This window comes from Microcaecilia unicolor, chromosome 1 (assembly GCF_901765095.1).
Source record: "Microcaecilia unicolor chromosome 1, aMicUni1.1, whole genome shotgun sequence".
In the NCBI taxonomy this organism is placed as follows: domain Eukaryota; kingdom Metazoa; phylum Chordata; class Amphibia; order Gymnophiona; family Siphonopidae; genus Microcaecilia; species Microcaecilia unicolor.
This window is the reverse complement of record NC_044031.1, coordinates 615,783,794-615,802,021: the sequence shown is the minus strand read 5'-3', so window position 1 is coordinate 615,802,021 and position 18,228 is coordinate 615,783,794. Positions and strand designations below refer to the sequence as shown.

At 45.2% G+C, this 18,228-nt stretch overlaps 1 protein-coding gene across 1 annotated transcript in view; it reads right to left on the bottom strand.

Annotated features, from left to right (window-relative positions):
• Positions 1 to 18,228, bottom strand: part of LOC115480882 (1-phosphatidylinositol 4,5-bisphosphate phosphodiesterase gamma-1-like) — a 258,382-nt gene that overhangs the window by 55,516 nt on the left and 184,638 nt on the right. Inside the window, exons 17-21 of the mRNA XM_030219854.1 lie at positions 11,584 to 11,784; positions 8,511 to 8,630; positions 2,461 to 2,644; positions 1,870 to 1,947; positions 298 to 401 (exon numbers count right to left, since the gene is read on the bottom strand). Coding sequence (XP_030075714.1) covers positions 298 to 401; positions 1,870 to 1,947; positions 2,461 to 2,644; positions 8,511 to 8,630; positions 11,584 to 11,784 — 687 coding nt within the window. The remainder of the gene's footprint in view (positions 1 to 297; positions 402 to 1,869; positions 1,948 to 2,460; positions 2,645 to 8,510; positions 8,631 to 11,583; positions 11,785 to 18,228) is intronic.

Genomic DNA, 18,228 nt, shown 5'->3' with positions numbered 1-18,228 from the left:
CTTCAGTTTACTTCCTTCTTCCTTTTCCATTACGATCTCTTTCTTCTCTCCCCCATCACTCTCCAGCTTACCTCCTTCCTCCTTTACTATCATTATCTCTTCCTTCATTCCTCCATCATTCTCCAGCTTATCTTCTTCCTTTTCTATCACTATCACTTCCCTCTCTGTTCCCACAGTCTCTCTCTTTCCTGTACCATCACGCTGCAGTTTATTTTTCCTGTATTCATCCCTTTTCCATCACTCTCTCTCCCAACACAAAGAGTCTGTGCAGACAAAGGGACGCAGAAGGGACCTCACCAGCCTCCATCCTGCTTGTCCACATTGTGGATGATTGCTTGTTTACAGAATGACAGCTCATCTTCTCGCTGAGCCTTGTAATCATACAGAGCCTTCACTGTGCACTAGAAACAAAGAGAGAGAGAGAGAGAGAGAGAGAGAGAGAGAGAGAGAGAATATATGGAGGGTTACATAGCGACCATCAGGGCCTCCCTGTGAACTAGGAAGACAGACATAAGGGCATTCACAATACACAGTACTAGAAATGACAGAAGCAATGGGATTTCTATGAAAATGTATGATATTTTGAAGCGACATGTAAATGATATGCAATATATAATCTGTACAGAATAAGGTAATTAAATGAAGAGCTTTTGAAAAGTCATAAAAAGATATATCTGAGAAAGAGGAGCAGTGACTGGGTGCTATGACAGATACTTAGATGGATATGGGATGGGTGATTTTCAAAAGCTCTTTATTCAGATAAACACTGATTTAGCTGCCTAACTGAGCTTCTGAAAATTACCTACCTTCAGTGCTGATAGAAACTTAGAACAATGAAGACAAATAAAGGCCATAAGGTCTATCCAGTCTGCCCATCTGTGCCATCTACTTTCCCTTTCACTCCCTTAGAGATCCTATGTACTTGTCCCAAGCTTTCTTGAATTCAGACACAGTTTGTATCTCCACCACCTCCACCGGGAGGCTGTTCCATGAATTCACCACCCTTTCCATGAAGAAGTATTCCCTCGGGTTACTTCTGAGTCTGTCCCCTTTCACCTTCATCCTATGCCCACTCATCCCAGACCTTCCTTTCAATTGAAAGAGACTTGCCTCCTGTGCATTTATGCCACAGAGTATTTAAATGTGTCTTTCATATCTCCCCTCTCCTACCTTTTCTTCCAAAGTATACATATTGAGATCTTTAAGTCCAGTGAGCCCTCTGATTGTGGGGAGGTGGACTCTCTCCCTCCCCTCATGCTTTAAAAATAATACCTTTGCTGGCAGGGATGCTGAAGCCCCTCCAGCCAAAGAAATTCCCTGCCGAGATGCTCCCCTTCTCGTGCTGCTGCAGTAACTCGGAAGTCGGTGGGGTGCCTCCAACTACTGACTCTGGGACTCCTCAAGCATGCTCAGTTCTTGCACACACTGAGCATGTGCAAGGAGTTCCGGCACTGGTAGCTAGAGGACCCAAAGTGGGGGGTCCAGGCCCCCAAGGCCCCCTTGTGGTTTTGCCACTGTTTAAGTATGTCCCCATACACTTTATGTCAAAGACAACTGGCCATTTTGATAGCTGCCCTCTGGACCAATAATGTTATACATGTTCTGTGAGGGGCAGGATGCAAACAGGACAGACAACAAGTATGCGCTTTGTTTTTCTTGAAAAAGGTACCCACAGAAAAAGCAAGAGCAGATCTCTGTAGATACGTTTCCCTGGGGCAGTTTTCAAAGGAAAAGTGTCTGTACTTTCCCTTTAAAAAAGGATACAAAGTCAATAGCTAGGAATACCTACAGTTGATTCTGCACCATTGCAGGCAATATAGACTGGATGCTGGGAGAAAAGCTTAGACAAATCAACGCTCTTGCACTCACCCTTGCTGTGGGCATCTTATTGGCTTCCACATAGAAGTGAGGTGTTCGCACTTCATACAGAGCTCCATAGTCCAGTTCCTGCAGGGGAGAGAAAGTATGGTAACCATAGTAGAGGGACAGCACAGTGATCATAGGGAGCAACACAGCACCATAACTTCATGAAATGATGGAACCCCTCATGCACAACCAACAGACCAGGGTTCTAGAATTCCCAAGTGTAATCCACAGGACTGAGGTCCATGTATGTGGCTCACAGTGATCCATTGATACGGAGATCATCTCTTTACATAGGACACCGGTGCTGATCCTACCACTACCCTTGGCTCTGTTAGCGCTCACTGCCATATGCTCAGAAGACACACATCTTATCAATGTTGTCAGTATAACAAGTTCCACACAATGCCATTTTTTGGGCACTTCTCCCTGTCTCTTCTGAGGAATCTGCAGCTGGGAGCTCATTTAAACCTCTCTCTTCTTCCTCCACCCAGGAACAGACAGTATATCCACCTGCTGCACTTGACTTTTAATCAATGTTAGAATAGATAATTGGGGGCAGGGCTCCCCCTTCTTCCCAGTTATCTCTATGCTTACCGTGGTGCCCATCTTCTCCAGTGTCTCCTCATTGATTGGGTAGCGGAGTTTCATTTTACGGTAGAGTGGATGTTTCTCGTAGTAGCTGACCAGGTCTACCAGGCTCTCAAACTCAGCAGAGCTGCCTAACATGAAGAGACGGCCCTCCTGCTGGATCCGACAGTGCTTGATCTTCCCCTCTGCTCTGTGGCAAAGCATACAGGACACAGACTAACATAGTGACATAGAAAATAACAGCAGATATAGAGCAAACTTGCCCATCCAGTTTCTGTTATAGGTCTAGGGGCTCCATATGCTCTATCCAGCACCTGAGACTGTGGTACTCTCCACTTTGGGCTGCTCCATATAGAAGCTGCCAGGTTTATGGCTCTAGTCTTGTGCACTCCTCTTTTAGGTTCTTCTAGGTTCTACATTATTTCTATTTTATCATATTCTATTGCTTATATTTTACAATGTTTGGAAGAAGTATGCAACTTTTGTTTAGTTCTCAACAGTTGTTCTCTGTCTCCATCTTCTGGCTAATGCACCTAAACTACAGGTTCTGGACTGGTCTGATGAGGACACTTATAAGTACATAAGTAGTGCCATACTGGGAAAGACCAAAGGTCCATCTAGCCCAGCATCCTGTCTCCGACAGTGGCCAATCCAGGTCAAGGGCACCTGGCACGCTCCCCAAACGTAAAAACATTCCAGACAAGTTATACCTAAAAATGCGGAATTTTTCCAAGTCCATTTAATAGCGGTCTATGGACTTGTCCTTTAGGAATCTATCTAACCCCTTTTTAAACTCCGTCAAGCTAACCGCCCGTACCACGTTCTCCGGCAACGAATTCCAGTCTAATTACACGTTGGGTGAAGAAAAATTTTCTCCGATTCATTTTAAATTTACCACACTGTAGCTTCAACTCATGCCCTCTAGTCCTAGTATTTTTGGATAGCGTGAACAGTCGCTTCACATCCACCCGATCCATTCCACTCATTATTTTATACACTTCTATCATATCTCCCCTCAGCCGTCTCTTCTCCAAGCTGAAAAGCCCTAGCCTTCTCAGCCTCTCTTCATAGGAAAGTCGTCCCATCCCCACTATCATTTTCGTCGCCCTTCGCTGTACCTTTTCCAATTCTACTATATCTTTTTTGAGATACGGAGACCAGTACTGAACACAATACTCCAGGTGCGGTCGCACCATGGAGTGATACAACGGCATTATAACACTAAGGAATTTTATATCTAAAGTCTTCCCCAAGTTCACTCATCAATTTTTGCTGTTTCTGCTTTTTGTTGTGTCTGTCCACCACAGCTGTATTGCTGTCCACTGATAAGCATATCCCACACTGTATAGTGGCTGTCCTTGAGCAATGAGGCAGACCAAAAGGTGTTGCACGTTCTGCCTCTTGCCAACACAGTGTAGGAGACCTAATTACACTAAGGAAGAAATAGGTGTCCAATGCTTTCTGAATTGTTAAAAGGAAGGGGTTTTAGCTCACAAGTTATATGTTATACAAGTTATTTTCCTGTCGGGGGGGGGGGGGGGGGTATAGTCTAAGTTTGTGCCTGAGGTAAGGAGATCATAAGGTCTATCAGTGGGATTTGAACCTGGCATTCCTGGTTCTCAGACTACTGCTGCTGTCATCATTAGTAGACATCGGGGAGACCTAGAATAAGCTCTCTAGAGTAGGAATTATTAGTAAAGGGATGCAAAATAAGACCAAGAATGTTATAATGTTTCTGTATCACTCCATAGTACTATCTCACCTTGAGTATTGCATTCGATTCTGGTTGCCGTATCTCAAAAAAGATATAGTGGAATTAGAAAAGGTTCAAATAAGAGTGACCAAAATGATAAAGGGGATGGAACTCCTTCCATATGAGGAAAGGCTAAAGAGGTCAGGGCTCTTCAGCTTGGAAAAGAGATGGATGAGGGGGAATATGATTGAGATCTATAAAATCCTGAGTGATGTAGAACGGTATAAGTGAATCGATTTTTTACTCTTTCAAAACGTACAAAGAAATTACATGGAAATACTTTTAAAACAAATAGGAGGAAATATTTTTTCACTCAAAGAATAGTTAAGCTCTGGAATTTGTTGCCGGAGGATGAGGTAACAGTGGTTAGCTTGTCTGGGTTTAAAAAAGGTTTGGACAAGTTCCTGTAGGAAAAGTCCATAGTCTGTTATTGAAATGGACATACATGGGAGAAGCCACTACTTGCCCTGGGATTGCTAGCATGGAATGGTAGTATTAATTTAATTTTCTTTATTGAATTTTTCAATTTTACAAGATAAACTTATAAATGGAAATACAGCAGTAAAATTGTCATAGGTTACTATTGCCATGAAACAATCAGCATGATCTCTAACTAATAAGTATTTCAGTATATCTAACAAATAATTAACTATGTAACATGGTCTACTTTCTTAGACCACAACAATCAGATAGGGGGAGGGGGAGTAAAGCAATTAAGGAGATAAAACAAGAAACTCAGAAAGTAAATAGCCTGGCTCATGTTCCCCCGTCAAATTTCCATATCCTTAATATCTTCTACACATTTACTTGGGTAGCTTTTTAGCATCTATAAACTTTTTTAACTGGTCTGGTTCAAAAAAAATATATTTATTCCCTAAATACTTGATACAGCATTTGCAGGGGTAAGCCAGCAAAAAGGTAGCACCCATAATTTTAACCTCTTCTCTGTAAGCTAGAAACGCTCTCCTGTGATCCTGAGTAGTTTTTATCACGTCTGGAAAAATCCAGATTTTTTGACCATGGAAAAGTTTAGTTGCATTTTTGAAATAAAGTCTTAATAACGCATTTAAATCTTGCTCGAAAACAAACGATATCAGTAAAGTCCTTCGACTAGTTATTTCTGAAATAGTTTCTTCCAGAAATGCTGACAAGTCTTGCAGATTTATCTCTGGACTTTGATTATTATCCCTCGGATTCGCTTTGGAGATTTTATCTAGCAAATAATAAGCTCTATTAATAGGTGGTATTGCTGATTGAGGATAAGCCAAAACTTCCATTAAATATTTTTTAAGGAAATCCACTGGGGTAACTCCAATTAGAAAAGGAAAGTTCAGTAACCTCAAATTTAATCTTCTGTTGTAGTTCTCTAAATGTTCTAATTTTAAGGAAGTTTTCATTTTATCTTTCATCAAAGCATCTGTAACAGATTTTAACGATGTTGTTTCAGTTTTTTGGGTAAATTGTTCAGTCTTAACAGTTTCTAAGGTTAATGTTAAAGAGTCAAGCTTATTTACCAGCAATGCTGTATCCCGAGAAGTTTTTGTGACCGTAGTTGTTAGTTGTTGAATCGCTGCCCAAATAGAGTGTAGAGTCACTGCTTGGGGAGCCTTAGGCTCTATGATCAAACCATCTGCGTCCTGGGGAAGAGTTCTGCCGTCTGAGGCCCTCTGGTTACTGACTTCCGGTCCCATCGAGTCCTCATCGCTCATCCGAAGGGCTGCAGGGCAAAGCAGCGGATTAAGCTCTGGCGGGGATAATGATGTCTCCGTCCCAAGTGGAAACGCCGCTCCTTCGGCGGATCCAACAGCGGGGTCTCTCACACCAGTATCCACAGGGGTGCTCATGGCAAACTGTAGGAGCGTTCGCTGGCCCGGAGGGAATGAATGGGCCGACGGTAAGACACCCTTCACTGCACCTTTTTGCTTTGTATGCGGCATATTGGAAAAAAGGTAATGTTAAACAGAGCTCAGCGTTGGCTTCTACAGAGCCTCAAGCCCGAACTGCCATCTTGACTCCTCCCCTGCTCACGGAATGGTAGTATTAATTGGATTTCTGCCAGGTACTTGTGTCCTGGATTGGCCACTGTTGGAAGCAGGATACTGGGCTAGATGGAAATCGGGTCTGACCCAGTATGGCTATTTTTCTGTTCTTATGAGACTGCAGCTTAACCAGTTTAGGAGGAGTGTCACTGTTGCTCTGAATTGCCACTATGTTTTCTTGGGAGCGATGTTTCCAGATGGGTTTGTTTTGCATGTACCATGACAGGAATGAATGTTGTTCATAAGCCAGAGTATGTTGGAGAAGATATCAGTCTCTCAGATTAACTGCTAGTGCTCATCTCAACATCTGCACTGTGTCAGTCAGAGGCTCCTTCTGGAGTTCTTAAGGCAGCAGTTTCCAAAGTGTAGATCCAAAATCCTATCTAGGGTTATGATCACAGTGGCAAACCCCTCCTCCCAGGACAGTGGCTTCATCAGCCTATACAGGCTGAAAGGGTGCTATAATTCACCCGTGAGAGCTTATTGGGATCAGGGCCTGCAGTAGCATTGTCAACTCATATTAAAGCTTGCACTGAAGAGGCAAGAAAGAAAGAAGTAGGGCTGGGGTGATAGAAATATTTTATGGTATGGCCTGGGGATACAGGCAAAAAAAGCACTGTGAAGCACTGTCACAAGGTGTAATATCCACAAGCAACATATCAAGATGGGCTTGGAAATTCTTTTTAATCCAGCTGATGATACCCGGTACAAAAGAAATAATTTTTTGTTTGTAATTTTGTTTGTAATTTTTGGTACTTGAGGATCTTCTTTTTCTCCTTATGCTGCACAGAATAGTGACTCACTACTACTACTAGTATTACTTATCATTTCTATAGTGCTATTAGATGTATGCAGCGCTGTACACTAAACATGTATGAGACAGTCTCTGCCTGACAGAGTTTACAATCTATACGAGACAAACAAACAAACAAACAAACAAACAAACAGGATGAATAAGAATTAATATGGACATTTCTATTAGCAGTGCTGTATTTGTGCTTTTCTTCTTTATTACTGTGTCTGACTGTCTTGCTTTGAGCTTTTTATCAGTGGGACTGGGAACATCCCTGGTGACTACAGTTTCTTCAATCTACACAGTTGTCTTGAGGTCATGATCCCAATGTTCTTCTGGTACATCAATGCTAAAGTGGTGACAATTTCCAGCAGAGGGGCTGTGTCATCTTATAGTACCACTTTGTAAACAGGTCTTTTGACATCAGCTTGTCACACCCAGGGATGAGATGTGCAACTTTTCAGTTTGGTGCTATACTAAGAAGACTATCGTGCTGGACTTTGTTAACTCCTGTTTTCTTATGTAAATAAACAGAATTGTTGGAACCACTACCCACTGGGTACAGACTGAACTGTTCACAGGGGGGCAGATGATCAAAACTCTGGCGCTGTTCCAAACATTACCGGAGAAATATCACCCGATCAGCGTGTCTGGGCAGCTCCCTCACGTTCAATGCTAATAACATGCAAATTTAAATGCGGTCATAATGTTGAGCATGAGGGACAACTGCAGGAGGATTGTGCTTGGGCATGTGCTCAACAGCAGTGTGTTAAGTATGCCCAGACAAAGCATAGGAGAATCCTGACCTCTTAAAAAAACAAACAACCTAAATGCCTGTCAAACCTTGAGCCCTGGTGGTCTGGTGGACTCCACACCCCTCCCTTCAAGGACGTGAGGGCCTGGTAGTCTGGTGGACCCCAGACCCCCCCCCCCCCCACTCCTCAGAACATGAAGGCCTGGTGATCCAGTGGACCCCAGACCCGCCACACCCCCAAAATAAATAAAGCCCTGGTGGTCCAGTGGGACCTCTGGCCAGGACACCCCTGAAGACTTGCCCTGGTGGTCCAGAGATGGCCCAAACCCCTCCCACCTTGAAGAAGGAGAAGGGATGGATTCCTTCCCTCATCCTGCTGGGCATGTCCTCAAAATGGCGGCGCCCTGCCTGGTGCATCCTGGGATGCACTGGGTGGGGCTTAACTACCATAACATGGGTGCTAGTCCGGTGCTAATGGCCTCTAGTGTCTGCGTTTGCTTTTAAGCATCGGGGCACCAGGGTTTAAATTCAGGAGAAGTGAAAAGGGATTTTCCCAGCTTGATATTCAGATACAGAAGAGCTTGAGCCAAGTCCATGATACCATTTGTTTGGCCACACTCCATTAAGAAACCAGTTACCAGGGATTTTAGAAGGCACCCACCAAGTCCATATTAGAAAGAGAGAGAGGCTCAAGTCCCCAGGCACCTCAGTGCTCACCTGAAGGAGATGGCATAGGAGTTGGGCTCGCTGCGCTTACGAACGAGGAAGGCACCATCACGAGGCACCCGCATCAGCATGTGCTCTGCCTGGAGGCGGGTCAAGTTGGCGTGATACCACCTGTACAAGAAGTGACAGAAACATAGCCTCTAAGTCTGTGACACATACATCGAGTATTTACAGTATACATATACCTAGAAACTTTCCCTTTGATATGTCTTCAGCTGACACTTCCACAACGATACTAAGCCATGACATTAAACTCTAAGGTCAGCAATTTGATCATGAAAGCAACAGGGCTTAAAGGATGTGAGGGGCAGTTCTTATAACTAGGCCAGGGGTCCTCAACCCAGTCCTCAATGACACATTTGCATGCACTGCTTCCATTGTATGCAAATCTATCTCATGTATATCCATTGCTGACTGCATAGGTGTGTCCCGAGGACTGGATTGAGAACCCCTGAACTAGGTGCTCACAATTATGCATCCCTTTTTATGGCAGCAACTGCAAGGGGGTATACATATGGGAGGAGCATTGGTGGGACATGGGCAGGGCTCCCAGGAATTCACATAATTTACTGCTCCTATGGGCGGGGCTCCCAGGCAAGCACACAAGTTATACATGCCCTTGTCACATTTGTGTGCTCAATGTTGCACCAGGTCTATGGCTGGTATAATTGTGGGCACCTAAATGTTAGGTGCGCCGATTCCAGCTTATACCAGTATTCTATAATGCAATCTGGGAGCCCAGATGCTGTGTTAGAATAGAATCTCACTGTGCGGTATTGGGGCACCTAAATGGAGGTGTCCAATTATACAATTACCTTCAAAGTGTCACATTTCTGCAGAAATGTATAGAGGCCAATATGCAAAAAAACCTGAGCACCTAAATTTAGGCGTCTTAGTTAGAAAACAATTTTCAACTGAACGTAGGCATCTAAGTTCACCAGAACAAGTCCCTAAGCTGAAATGCATAAATGTAGGCCTGCTATTCACTGTAGGGCCTAATGCTGGAAATCAGCACTCAGTTCCTAACTTTCTTCCCCCAACCTGACTCCTTTCTTTTGGGCATAGGCATAGTTTGGGGGGGGGGGGGTGGTGCAGGAGAGGGCAATGCCTCCTCAACCAAACACTGCAGGCCAGTGCTTGGAAAGGGGAAGAACACATGGGCCTTAGCCCATCTAAAATTTAACCCCCCTCCCACTTTGTTCCTTACTCCCCCATTCACCCCCATTGCACAACATTTTCCCTTCCCGCTGGGGTTCTTGTCAGCAGTGAAGTGGCAAAATTAAAAACAGTAATGAGCACCATGCTCCCATGCTGTTAAACATTCTGTATCAGAGGGCGGGAGACATAGTGATGGGGGCACAAAGCCACCCTGATGCTCATTAGTAGTCTACTGTTACTTCTCCACTGGCAAGGATCTCCGGTGGGAAGGTAAGTTAGAGAGAGGATGATGCTGGGTCGTGAGGATGAGCGATGAAGTAAGGAACAGATTGGCAGTGGCAACAACAGGAGGGGGGTGGGTGCTAAATTGTAGACAGGCTAAGGCCCGTGTGGCCTTTTCCTAGGGAGAGGGAGGTGCTGATCTGGTGAGGGAGAAGAGAGGGAAAGGGAGAGATGCTGGACCTGGTTGGGGGAGAAGGACAGTGCAAAATATTGGACCTTGAGATGGGAGGAGGAGAGATTCTTGACCTTACGGAAGAGGAGAGGAAATGTTGGATTTGGGGAGGAGGGGTAGAGTGTGCCAGAAGGGGAAGTACATGCTGGAAGAGGGAGGAAAATGACAAGAGTTTGATGGGTGCTGGGGGAAATTGGAAAGAAACAGCACTTGGGGTGAGGTAGGAAAAAAAAGAGAGTATAATGAGAGTGGGGGATAGGGGAACAGTGTGCCAGGGATGATATGACTGAGTGAGTGCTGGGAGAGATGGATCAAGAGACAGTGTGTGCCAGGAGGAAGGTGTGAAAGAAAGAGAGTGAAGGTTGATGGTAGGGGGAGGGGAAGAGACGTAAGAAAGTAGGTTTTGGGGAGAGAGAGATAAAGGAAAGGAAGAAGGTGGAAGGAAGAGAGATAGGTAAAGATAAGAAGAAAGGGAGAGGAAGGAAGGGGAAAAAGAGAGAGAGAGAAGAAGAGCCAAAAGAAGCATAAGGAGATGAATGGGAAGGGGCAGAAGAAGAGAGAGATGGAAGAGGGAAAGGTTTGGAGGAAATAACAAGGAGTTGGGGTGGAGGAAACAAACAAGGAGGACGGGGTGGATGAGGAGATGCAAGAAAGAGGTGAATGAGGAGATGCAAGAAAGAGGTGAAAGATGAGGAATTATGGAAATGTGGGGAACGGCAAATGAGTGGTAAGGCAAGAAGGAAGGGGTATGTGTGAGAGAGCAAGAGAAGAATGGAACAGTATAGGTAGGATAAAGAAAAACAGAAGAAAAAGGGAAAATAAAAGAAATAAAACTTATAAGCAAAAGAAAGACAACAGGATGGGAAAATCTAGAGGAAATGCCGAGAGAATAACATGATTAATAGAAGAAAAAGATAAAATGAATTAATAGGGAAGGGTTAGAGAAATTAAAATAAATGTAAATGAAATAATAATAAAAAGATAAGACTATATTAATAAATAAAAAGGCATGAAAATGTTACCTTGTTGCAGCTAAAACTGAACAGGGGGAAGGTTGACGCTGGTGCACATCATGTGGAAGAGAGGATGAGTATTGGGGAGACGGAAGAGCAAGCTAATAGTTTCTGATCTGAGGAGAGAAGGAGATGGGGGGGGGGGGGGGGGGGGGGGAAGAGGGAGTGGGAAAGTCCTGTCCCCATCCCCCTACCCCCACAAACCTGAGTTCTTTGTTCTTTGTCCCCAAAACAAGGCAGGCAAACTATGCCTATGGTGAGGAACTTGAAGAGCCAGCTGTGAGCAGCTTGTGAAAAGTAGGACATATCAAAATGGATTCTGCCCTGTACTTCTACAGGATTTAAGCTGCAAGAAGCGATTTTATATATTTCAGGATGATTGTGGGGTTTGGAAGTCCAAATTGTGGGGGTAGGGACAAAACCTCAGTCTGTGACTCACTCTTTGTTCTCATGGGCATTGGGCTGTGGCACTGGGTCTGTGAGCCTCATCTCAAATTCATTACACCGCAGTGGTACCTCCCGGTAGTGACAAATTAGGCTGTATAGGCTGTCAAACACCAAATTGTCTGTCAGGTAGAACTTGGTGGTTCCGGCTTCCTGGCGCGAGTGGATGCGGCAGTGCTGCACTCGGTTTGACCTCCTGTAAAAGCAGAGCAGGTAGACTAAGTTGATTTTTCCTGGTTTGTATTATTTTAGGTTGTACAACACTATGATCTACCAGTTAGCTATGGCGGTATAACAAGTACCAATAAACCATAAACCACTGTAATAGGGCTGGCGTGATAATAGTACATTATCATGGAACACTACACAAAACATGTCATGATGCAAGACCATTAGAGGAAAGGTGCAAAGGGCTGAAATTCTATAAATGGTGCTTAAAATTGCATGTGCAAATTTGGGCGCACATCCAATTTGTGTACGCAATTTAACTGATTAATGAGACAATCAGCACCGATAACTGGGTGCTATTGATTAATTATCGGCACTAATTGGTCTTAATCGAAATTTACACGCACATTTTTAGTTGCGTAGATCCATGTGTCAATTTTATATTCGGCTCCAAATGGGAGGGTCATAGGTGGAGCAGGGGCGTTCCTAGAATTTTTGTGCGCTGTTATAGAATAAGGGGGATCCGTGCCTAATTTAGATGTAAGGATTTACCACCAGGGTTTACTTGGTGTAAATCTTCATGTCTAAAATTAGGAACCAATCCTGGCGCTATGCATTCTATAAACGGTGTCTACCTTTCACGTCATTTATAGAATAGCACTTAGAGGTAGATGCACTAAACGTTTTTCATCGTTAAATGAGCCCTCAGGGAAGAATTTCCTATCCTTTCCATGCACTTAAGCCTATTTTCCGACGACAGTAGCAGCTAACGAAAACGGAATGGAGATGAGCAATTAGTGTGAAAACCCCATTGAAACGACATGCACTAACCTTTTCCGATTGCCTTTACGCAGGAAAAAGGCAGGAAAACTAACGAGAGGTCTGGACCTCTCGTTAGGACAGCTCCGTGGCAGGAAAAAGTGTTAAGTGAAAAAATAAACAAACTTTGAGCCAATCCCAGCGCATTAGCAGAGCTAAAAGCGCTGTGATTGGTCCAAAGGACCTCAGAAAACACATAAAAAAATAAAAATAAAAAAGGATCGGGAGGGGGCAAGGGCGCTCATCAGGAGCGTCCTGTATGGACGGCCTTGCCCCCCCCCCCGCTGCTCCCCACTTTCCGCCGCTCCCCCCACCCCGAAAAAGCAAACTTCTAGAAGCCCCTGCCCCCCTCCCTTCCTCACTACTCTCTCACCTCAGCTCCGCCTCCCGACATCCTCCATCCGTGCCCCGCCCCCTTTTGGGGTCGTCGCCGCCATTCCCCTCCTCCATCGGGCCCCCCTTCCTCTTACCGGGCCCGTGCAGCGCCTCTCTCCTCTGTCCGAAGGCGCTGCACGGGCAAGAAGAAAGCTGAATCAGCTGATGCCTGCCTTCGCGATGGCGCGTCTTTCTTCTGCTGCGCCCGCCCCTGTCTGACGTCAGTAACCTACGTAGGTTACTGACGTCAGACAGGGGCGGGCCCAGGAGGAGAAAGACGCTCTATCGAAGCTAGGCGAAGGCAGGCATCAGCTGATTCAGCTTTCTTCTTGCCCGTGCAGCGCCTTCGGACAGAGGAGAGAGGCGCTGCACGGGCCCGGTAAGAGGAAGGGGGGCCCGATGGAGGAGGGGAATGGCGGCGACGACCCCAAAAGGGGGCGGGGCACGGATGGAGGATGTCGGGAGGCGGAGCTGAGGTGAGAGAGTAGTGAGGAAGGGAGGGGGGCAGGGGCTTCTAGAAGTTTGCTTTTTCAGGGTGGGGGGAGCGGCGGAAAGTGGGGAGGGGGCAGGGGCTGCTAGAAGTTTGCTTTTGCGGGGTGGGGGGAGCGGCGGAAAGTGGGGAGCAGCGGGGGGGGGCAAGGCCGTCTGTACAGGACGCTCCTGATGAGCGCCCTTGCCCCCTCCCGACCCTTTTTTTTTATTTTTGTTTTTATTTGGGAGCCATGTGCTTGCGATTTGACTGTGTTTTGACTGTTTGTGGCATGCGCAGAGCAGCTAACATAACGCTTGGCTGCTCTGCGCATGATTTGGGGGCCGATTAACGATGTGTATTGTGATTCTTTGATACATTGTACGTTTCACTACCGATCTCAGCATGTGTGACTTTTTTTTTTGGTGCATTTTTCGTTATTTTAAAATCGTTAGGGACTTTAACGATTTAGATTTTTTTACGTTTGGTTGCTGCATCTGCCTCTTAGTGTGTTATTTTTTTCAGTGTTATTTATAGAATTTGGTTTATTTATCTGAAATCTAACCCTGCTTTGCCACAGGCTTTCTGCATTGACAAGTCTCTTTATTCAGTAAAAGTGGAGCACGCTCAACCAAACACTAATATATACAAGGTGATATATAAAAAGGTAAAATTGGATTTTGAAGTTTATCTGTAATTTTCCTTTTGGCATTCTGTGCTGTCCTGTAATTAGTTTTGTAATATGTGTTTAAAGTTTCTTTCATTCAAGGTGGTTTTCACCCTGCCTCTTTGAAGAAGTTTTGCTTGTTTTTTTTTAGATAGAGGGGTTTTACATATTTTATTACTCTGTTAGATGTTTCATATTTATATTTCATATTTTTAATATGATGTATTAATTTTTCTTTTATTTTCACTTTGTTTTTATGTTTTATTGTTAGTTTACTTAGAGGGGCATAATCGAACGAAAACGTCTATCTCCATGGGCGTTTATCTCCGAGAACTGGTCCGTGAAGGGGCGGACCGAACCGTATTTTCGAAAAAAAAATAGACGTCCATGTTTTATTCGACAATTTGTGAGCTGGGCGTTTTTGTTTTTCAGCGATAATGGAAAATGAAAGCGCCCGGCTCAAAAACGAATAAATCCAAGGCATTTGTTCGTGGGAGGGGTCAGGATTCGTAGTGCACTGGTCCCCCTCACATGCCAGGACATCAACCGGGCACCCTAGGGGGCACTTTTACAAAAACAAAAAAATAGGTAAAAGAGCTCCCAGGTGCATAGCACCCTTCCCTTGTGTGTTGAGCCCCCCAAATCCCCCTCACAAGCCACTGCCCACTGGGTCTACACCATTACTATAGCCCTAAGGGATGAAGGGGGGCACCTACATGTGGGTACAGTGGGTTTGGGGGGGTTGGACGACTAAGCATTAAGCAGCACAATTGTAACAGGTGGGGGGGGGATGGGCCTGGGTCCACCTGCCTGAAGTCCACTGCACCCCCTAACAACTGCTCCAGGGACCTGCATACTGCTGCCAGGGAGATGGGTATGACATTTGAAGGTGAAAATAAAAGTTGTGAAACATCATTTTTTGTGGTGGGAGGGGGTTAGTGACCACTGGGGAAGTCAGGGGAGGTCATCCCCGATTCCCTCTGGTGGTAATCTGGTCATTTAGGGCACTTTTGGGGGCCTTATTCGTGAAAAAACAGGGTCCAGGAAAAGTGCCCTAAATTCTAGCTACAAACGCATACTTTTTTTCCATTATCGGCGAAAGGCGCCCATCTCTGTTCGGGTGATAACCATGCCCCAGTCCCGCCTTCACCACGCCTTCCGACATGCCCCCGGCATGCCCCCATCAACTTTGTACGCTTCCACGATGGAGTGCAGTTGCAAACGTCCAAGTTTGGCTTTCCATTATACCGCGTTATTCGTTTTTGTGAGATAAACGTCCATCTCCCGATTTAGGTCGGAACTTGGGCGTTTTTCTCGTTCGATTACAAGCAGGTTATTATTTATTATGTTATCCCTATTCCTATTAGTTTTTTGTTTCTATGGGTTTTCTTTTTTTGCATCTTCTTTTTTCCTCCAAGTTTCTTTATTCACCTGTACCTCAGCTGTTGTTTTTTTGTCTCCTCTACCTCCTCTATGAGGGCATTCCAGGCATGTCACCTTTGCAATGAAAGAATATTTCTTAAAATTGTTCCTGTCTCTATGTTTATGTTTATTGTCCAACTAAATATACCACCTTTCAATGACTAAATCAGACTAATTTACAACAAAACGTAATCAGTAATAGAGCAGCAAGTGCAGTAAAAAAAAGTCAGTTTCCATTGAAAAAGGTTTGCTTCTTGTGCATTATTAATAACTTTTGGGCATTTAAACATCCCTATCATTTCTCTCTCTCTCTCTCTCTCCTCTCTTCTTTTCTCTTCTGGGGTATACATATTCTCGGTTGCTTTTCTCAGGAAGCCCTCTAGCTTCTCTCATGCCCCAATGCTCAATTTCCCTGCACTGTTCCAAACACTATTTTAAAATCAGCGTCAGACAGCAAAGGGAAATAAAGCCCCAATTAGCAGAGCTAACAGCATACAAATTTAGGAGCACTATTAGCTCTAATCATTGGAGTATTGGGGTACTTCTGTGGAAGGACTGTGCCTGGGCATGCGCCCAAGGAACAATCCTCCCACAGAAGTTGTTTAACAGATCCGGGCAGTCAAAAAAAAAAAAAAAGACCAGACCTGTCAAACAGGACGTCCCCCCAGCCCCCCTAACCTCCCATGGACAAGTTTCCCTGGTGGCCCAGTGGCCTTCTGCCTTTTCCTGACCCCCTAACCCGACACAAGGGCACAGGGGGGCTGGAGGTCTGGTGGACATCTAGCTCCCATAACTGCATTGATGCCAAAAAACTGTCCCTGGTGGCCCAGTGGGCAACTCTACCCCCACCTCCCACCTACCCTGGTGGCGTAGTGCCCCCAAACCTCCCCTGATGATCAAAGGTAAATGCAGGCGCTGGAGGCCACTAGCGCCAGACTAGCGCCTGCATTTACCAGCACAATTATCAGAAGGGTCAAAGCTCCTCTCCTCTCTCTTCCCCCCCATCCAAGCCAGGCAGCTACTCCCTCCTCCCTTCTCAAGGTATGGGGGGGGCACTAGGCCACAAGGGCGGGTGGAAGTAAGGTTGTCCACTGGGCTACCAGGACAGTTTTTTGGTGTCAGAGGGGGTTAGGGGGTACTAAAGGTCCACTGGATCTCCAGCCCCCCTGTGCCCTTGTGTCGGGGGTGGGAGAAAACCACTGGGCCACCAGGGAAACTTGTCTGGGGGGTATGGGGGCCGGAGGTCCATCAGACCTCCAACCCCTTGTGTGCAGGGGGTGGGGGGTCCACTGGCAGCCCGGGCAGTCACAGTGGTTTGGACGGGGGGGGGGGGGGGGGGGGGGAAGGAAGAGAGAAGTGGAGCTTAAACCCTAATGCCAACTCCGAGCTGGCATAGGGTTAAGACACTCTGCAGTATTCCCTGGTGTGGGCATTGTTTGCTGCGCCAGACCCCTCTGATTTTGTGTGCTGTTTTAATGCGGTTGCTGGTCCAGTGCTAGTGGCCTCTAGCACCCTCATTTATCTTTGATCATTGGGGCCTCTGCCCTTTCAGATACAGTATTCTAGGTGAGGCCTCACCAGTGAGCCATACAAAAGCATCACCACCTCTTTTTTTCTGCTGGTTATACCTCTCCTTGTGCACCTCATTATCTGGCCTTTGCTTTGTCATACTTTTTATACTTTGAGATCATCAGCCACTATCACTCCATGGTCTTGGTGTTTATCAATTTCTCACCTGCACTGTTCCTTTGGATTTTTGTCCTCCAAGTGCACCTTTTTACACTGCATCTCAGCTTTTAAGAATTCAACCAGACTAGTTCCTGAGACCCTCCTCTAATCACCTTTTTCTCCTGAGAGTGAATTCCGTTTATCTCTACCCTTTTCACTGATCACTCAACCAATTTCTAATCTAGTTGATTAGCTTAGGACTCACTTCCAGGCTTCTCAGTTCATTGTTGAACCTCCAGTGTGGGACAGTAAGAAAGTTTTGCTGAAAACCAAATAAACCTCATCCAATGCAAGCCCTTCATCTAATCCTCTAGTCACCCAACTGAAACAAATATCAATTGCATTCATCTGACATGATCAGCCTCTGATAACACTGTGCAGTCTCAGATCCTGCAATCCATGGGATTGTATTCTTCTCTAGCTTTTCCTTCAGCAAAGTCTCCATTAATTTTCCCACCAACCAGCAAGGGGTTGGTGTTATTACTTTTGTGATGACAAATGACATCAGCCCTTTTCCAGTCACTCAGGATCACTCCCATCTTAAAATATCTATTGAAAAGATCCTTTAGCAGTCCCAATAGAACCTATCTGAGCTCCCTTAACATCTTTGGATGCATTCCAACCAGCCCCACGGCTTTGTTATTTCCATCCAAATGCTTTCGTGTAACTGGTACGAGACCTACTCCACTTCCATGTGTACCTTTGCCAACCAACACTGGTCCTTCTCCACTCTCTTCTCTAGTGAATGCCAAACATAAGTATTTGTTTAGCATTTCTGTTTTGTTTCTCACCCCCCACCATACTTTCCTCTTTGTCTCCTTTCAATCTAACAGTTCTACCTCTGGCCTTCCTCGTTTTCTTCACATACAAAGTCTGGTTACCTTGTTTTACCTCTTTACTAACCACTTTTGATTATGCCATCCCAACTTCTTTCCCTTCTTCTTCTAGCAATACCAGATATCCTTCCTTGAGTTCTTCCTTTTTATATCCTC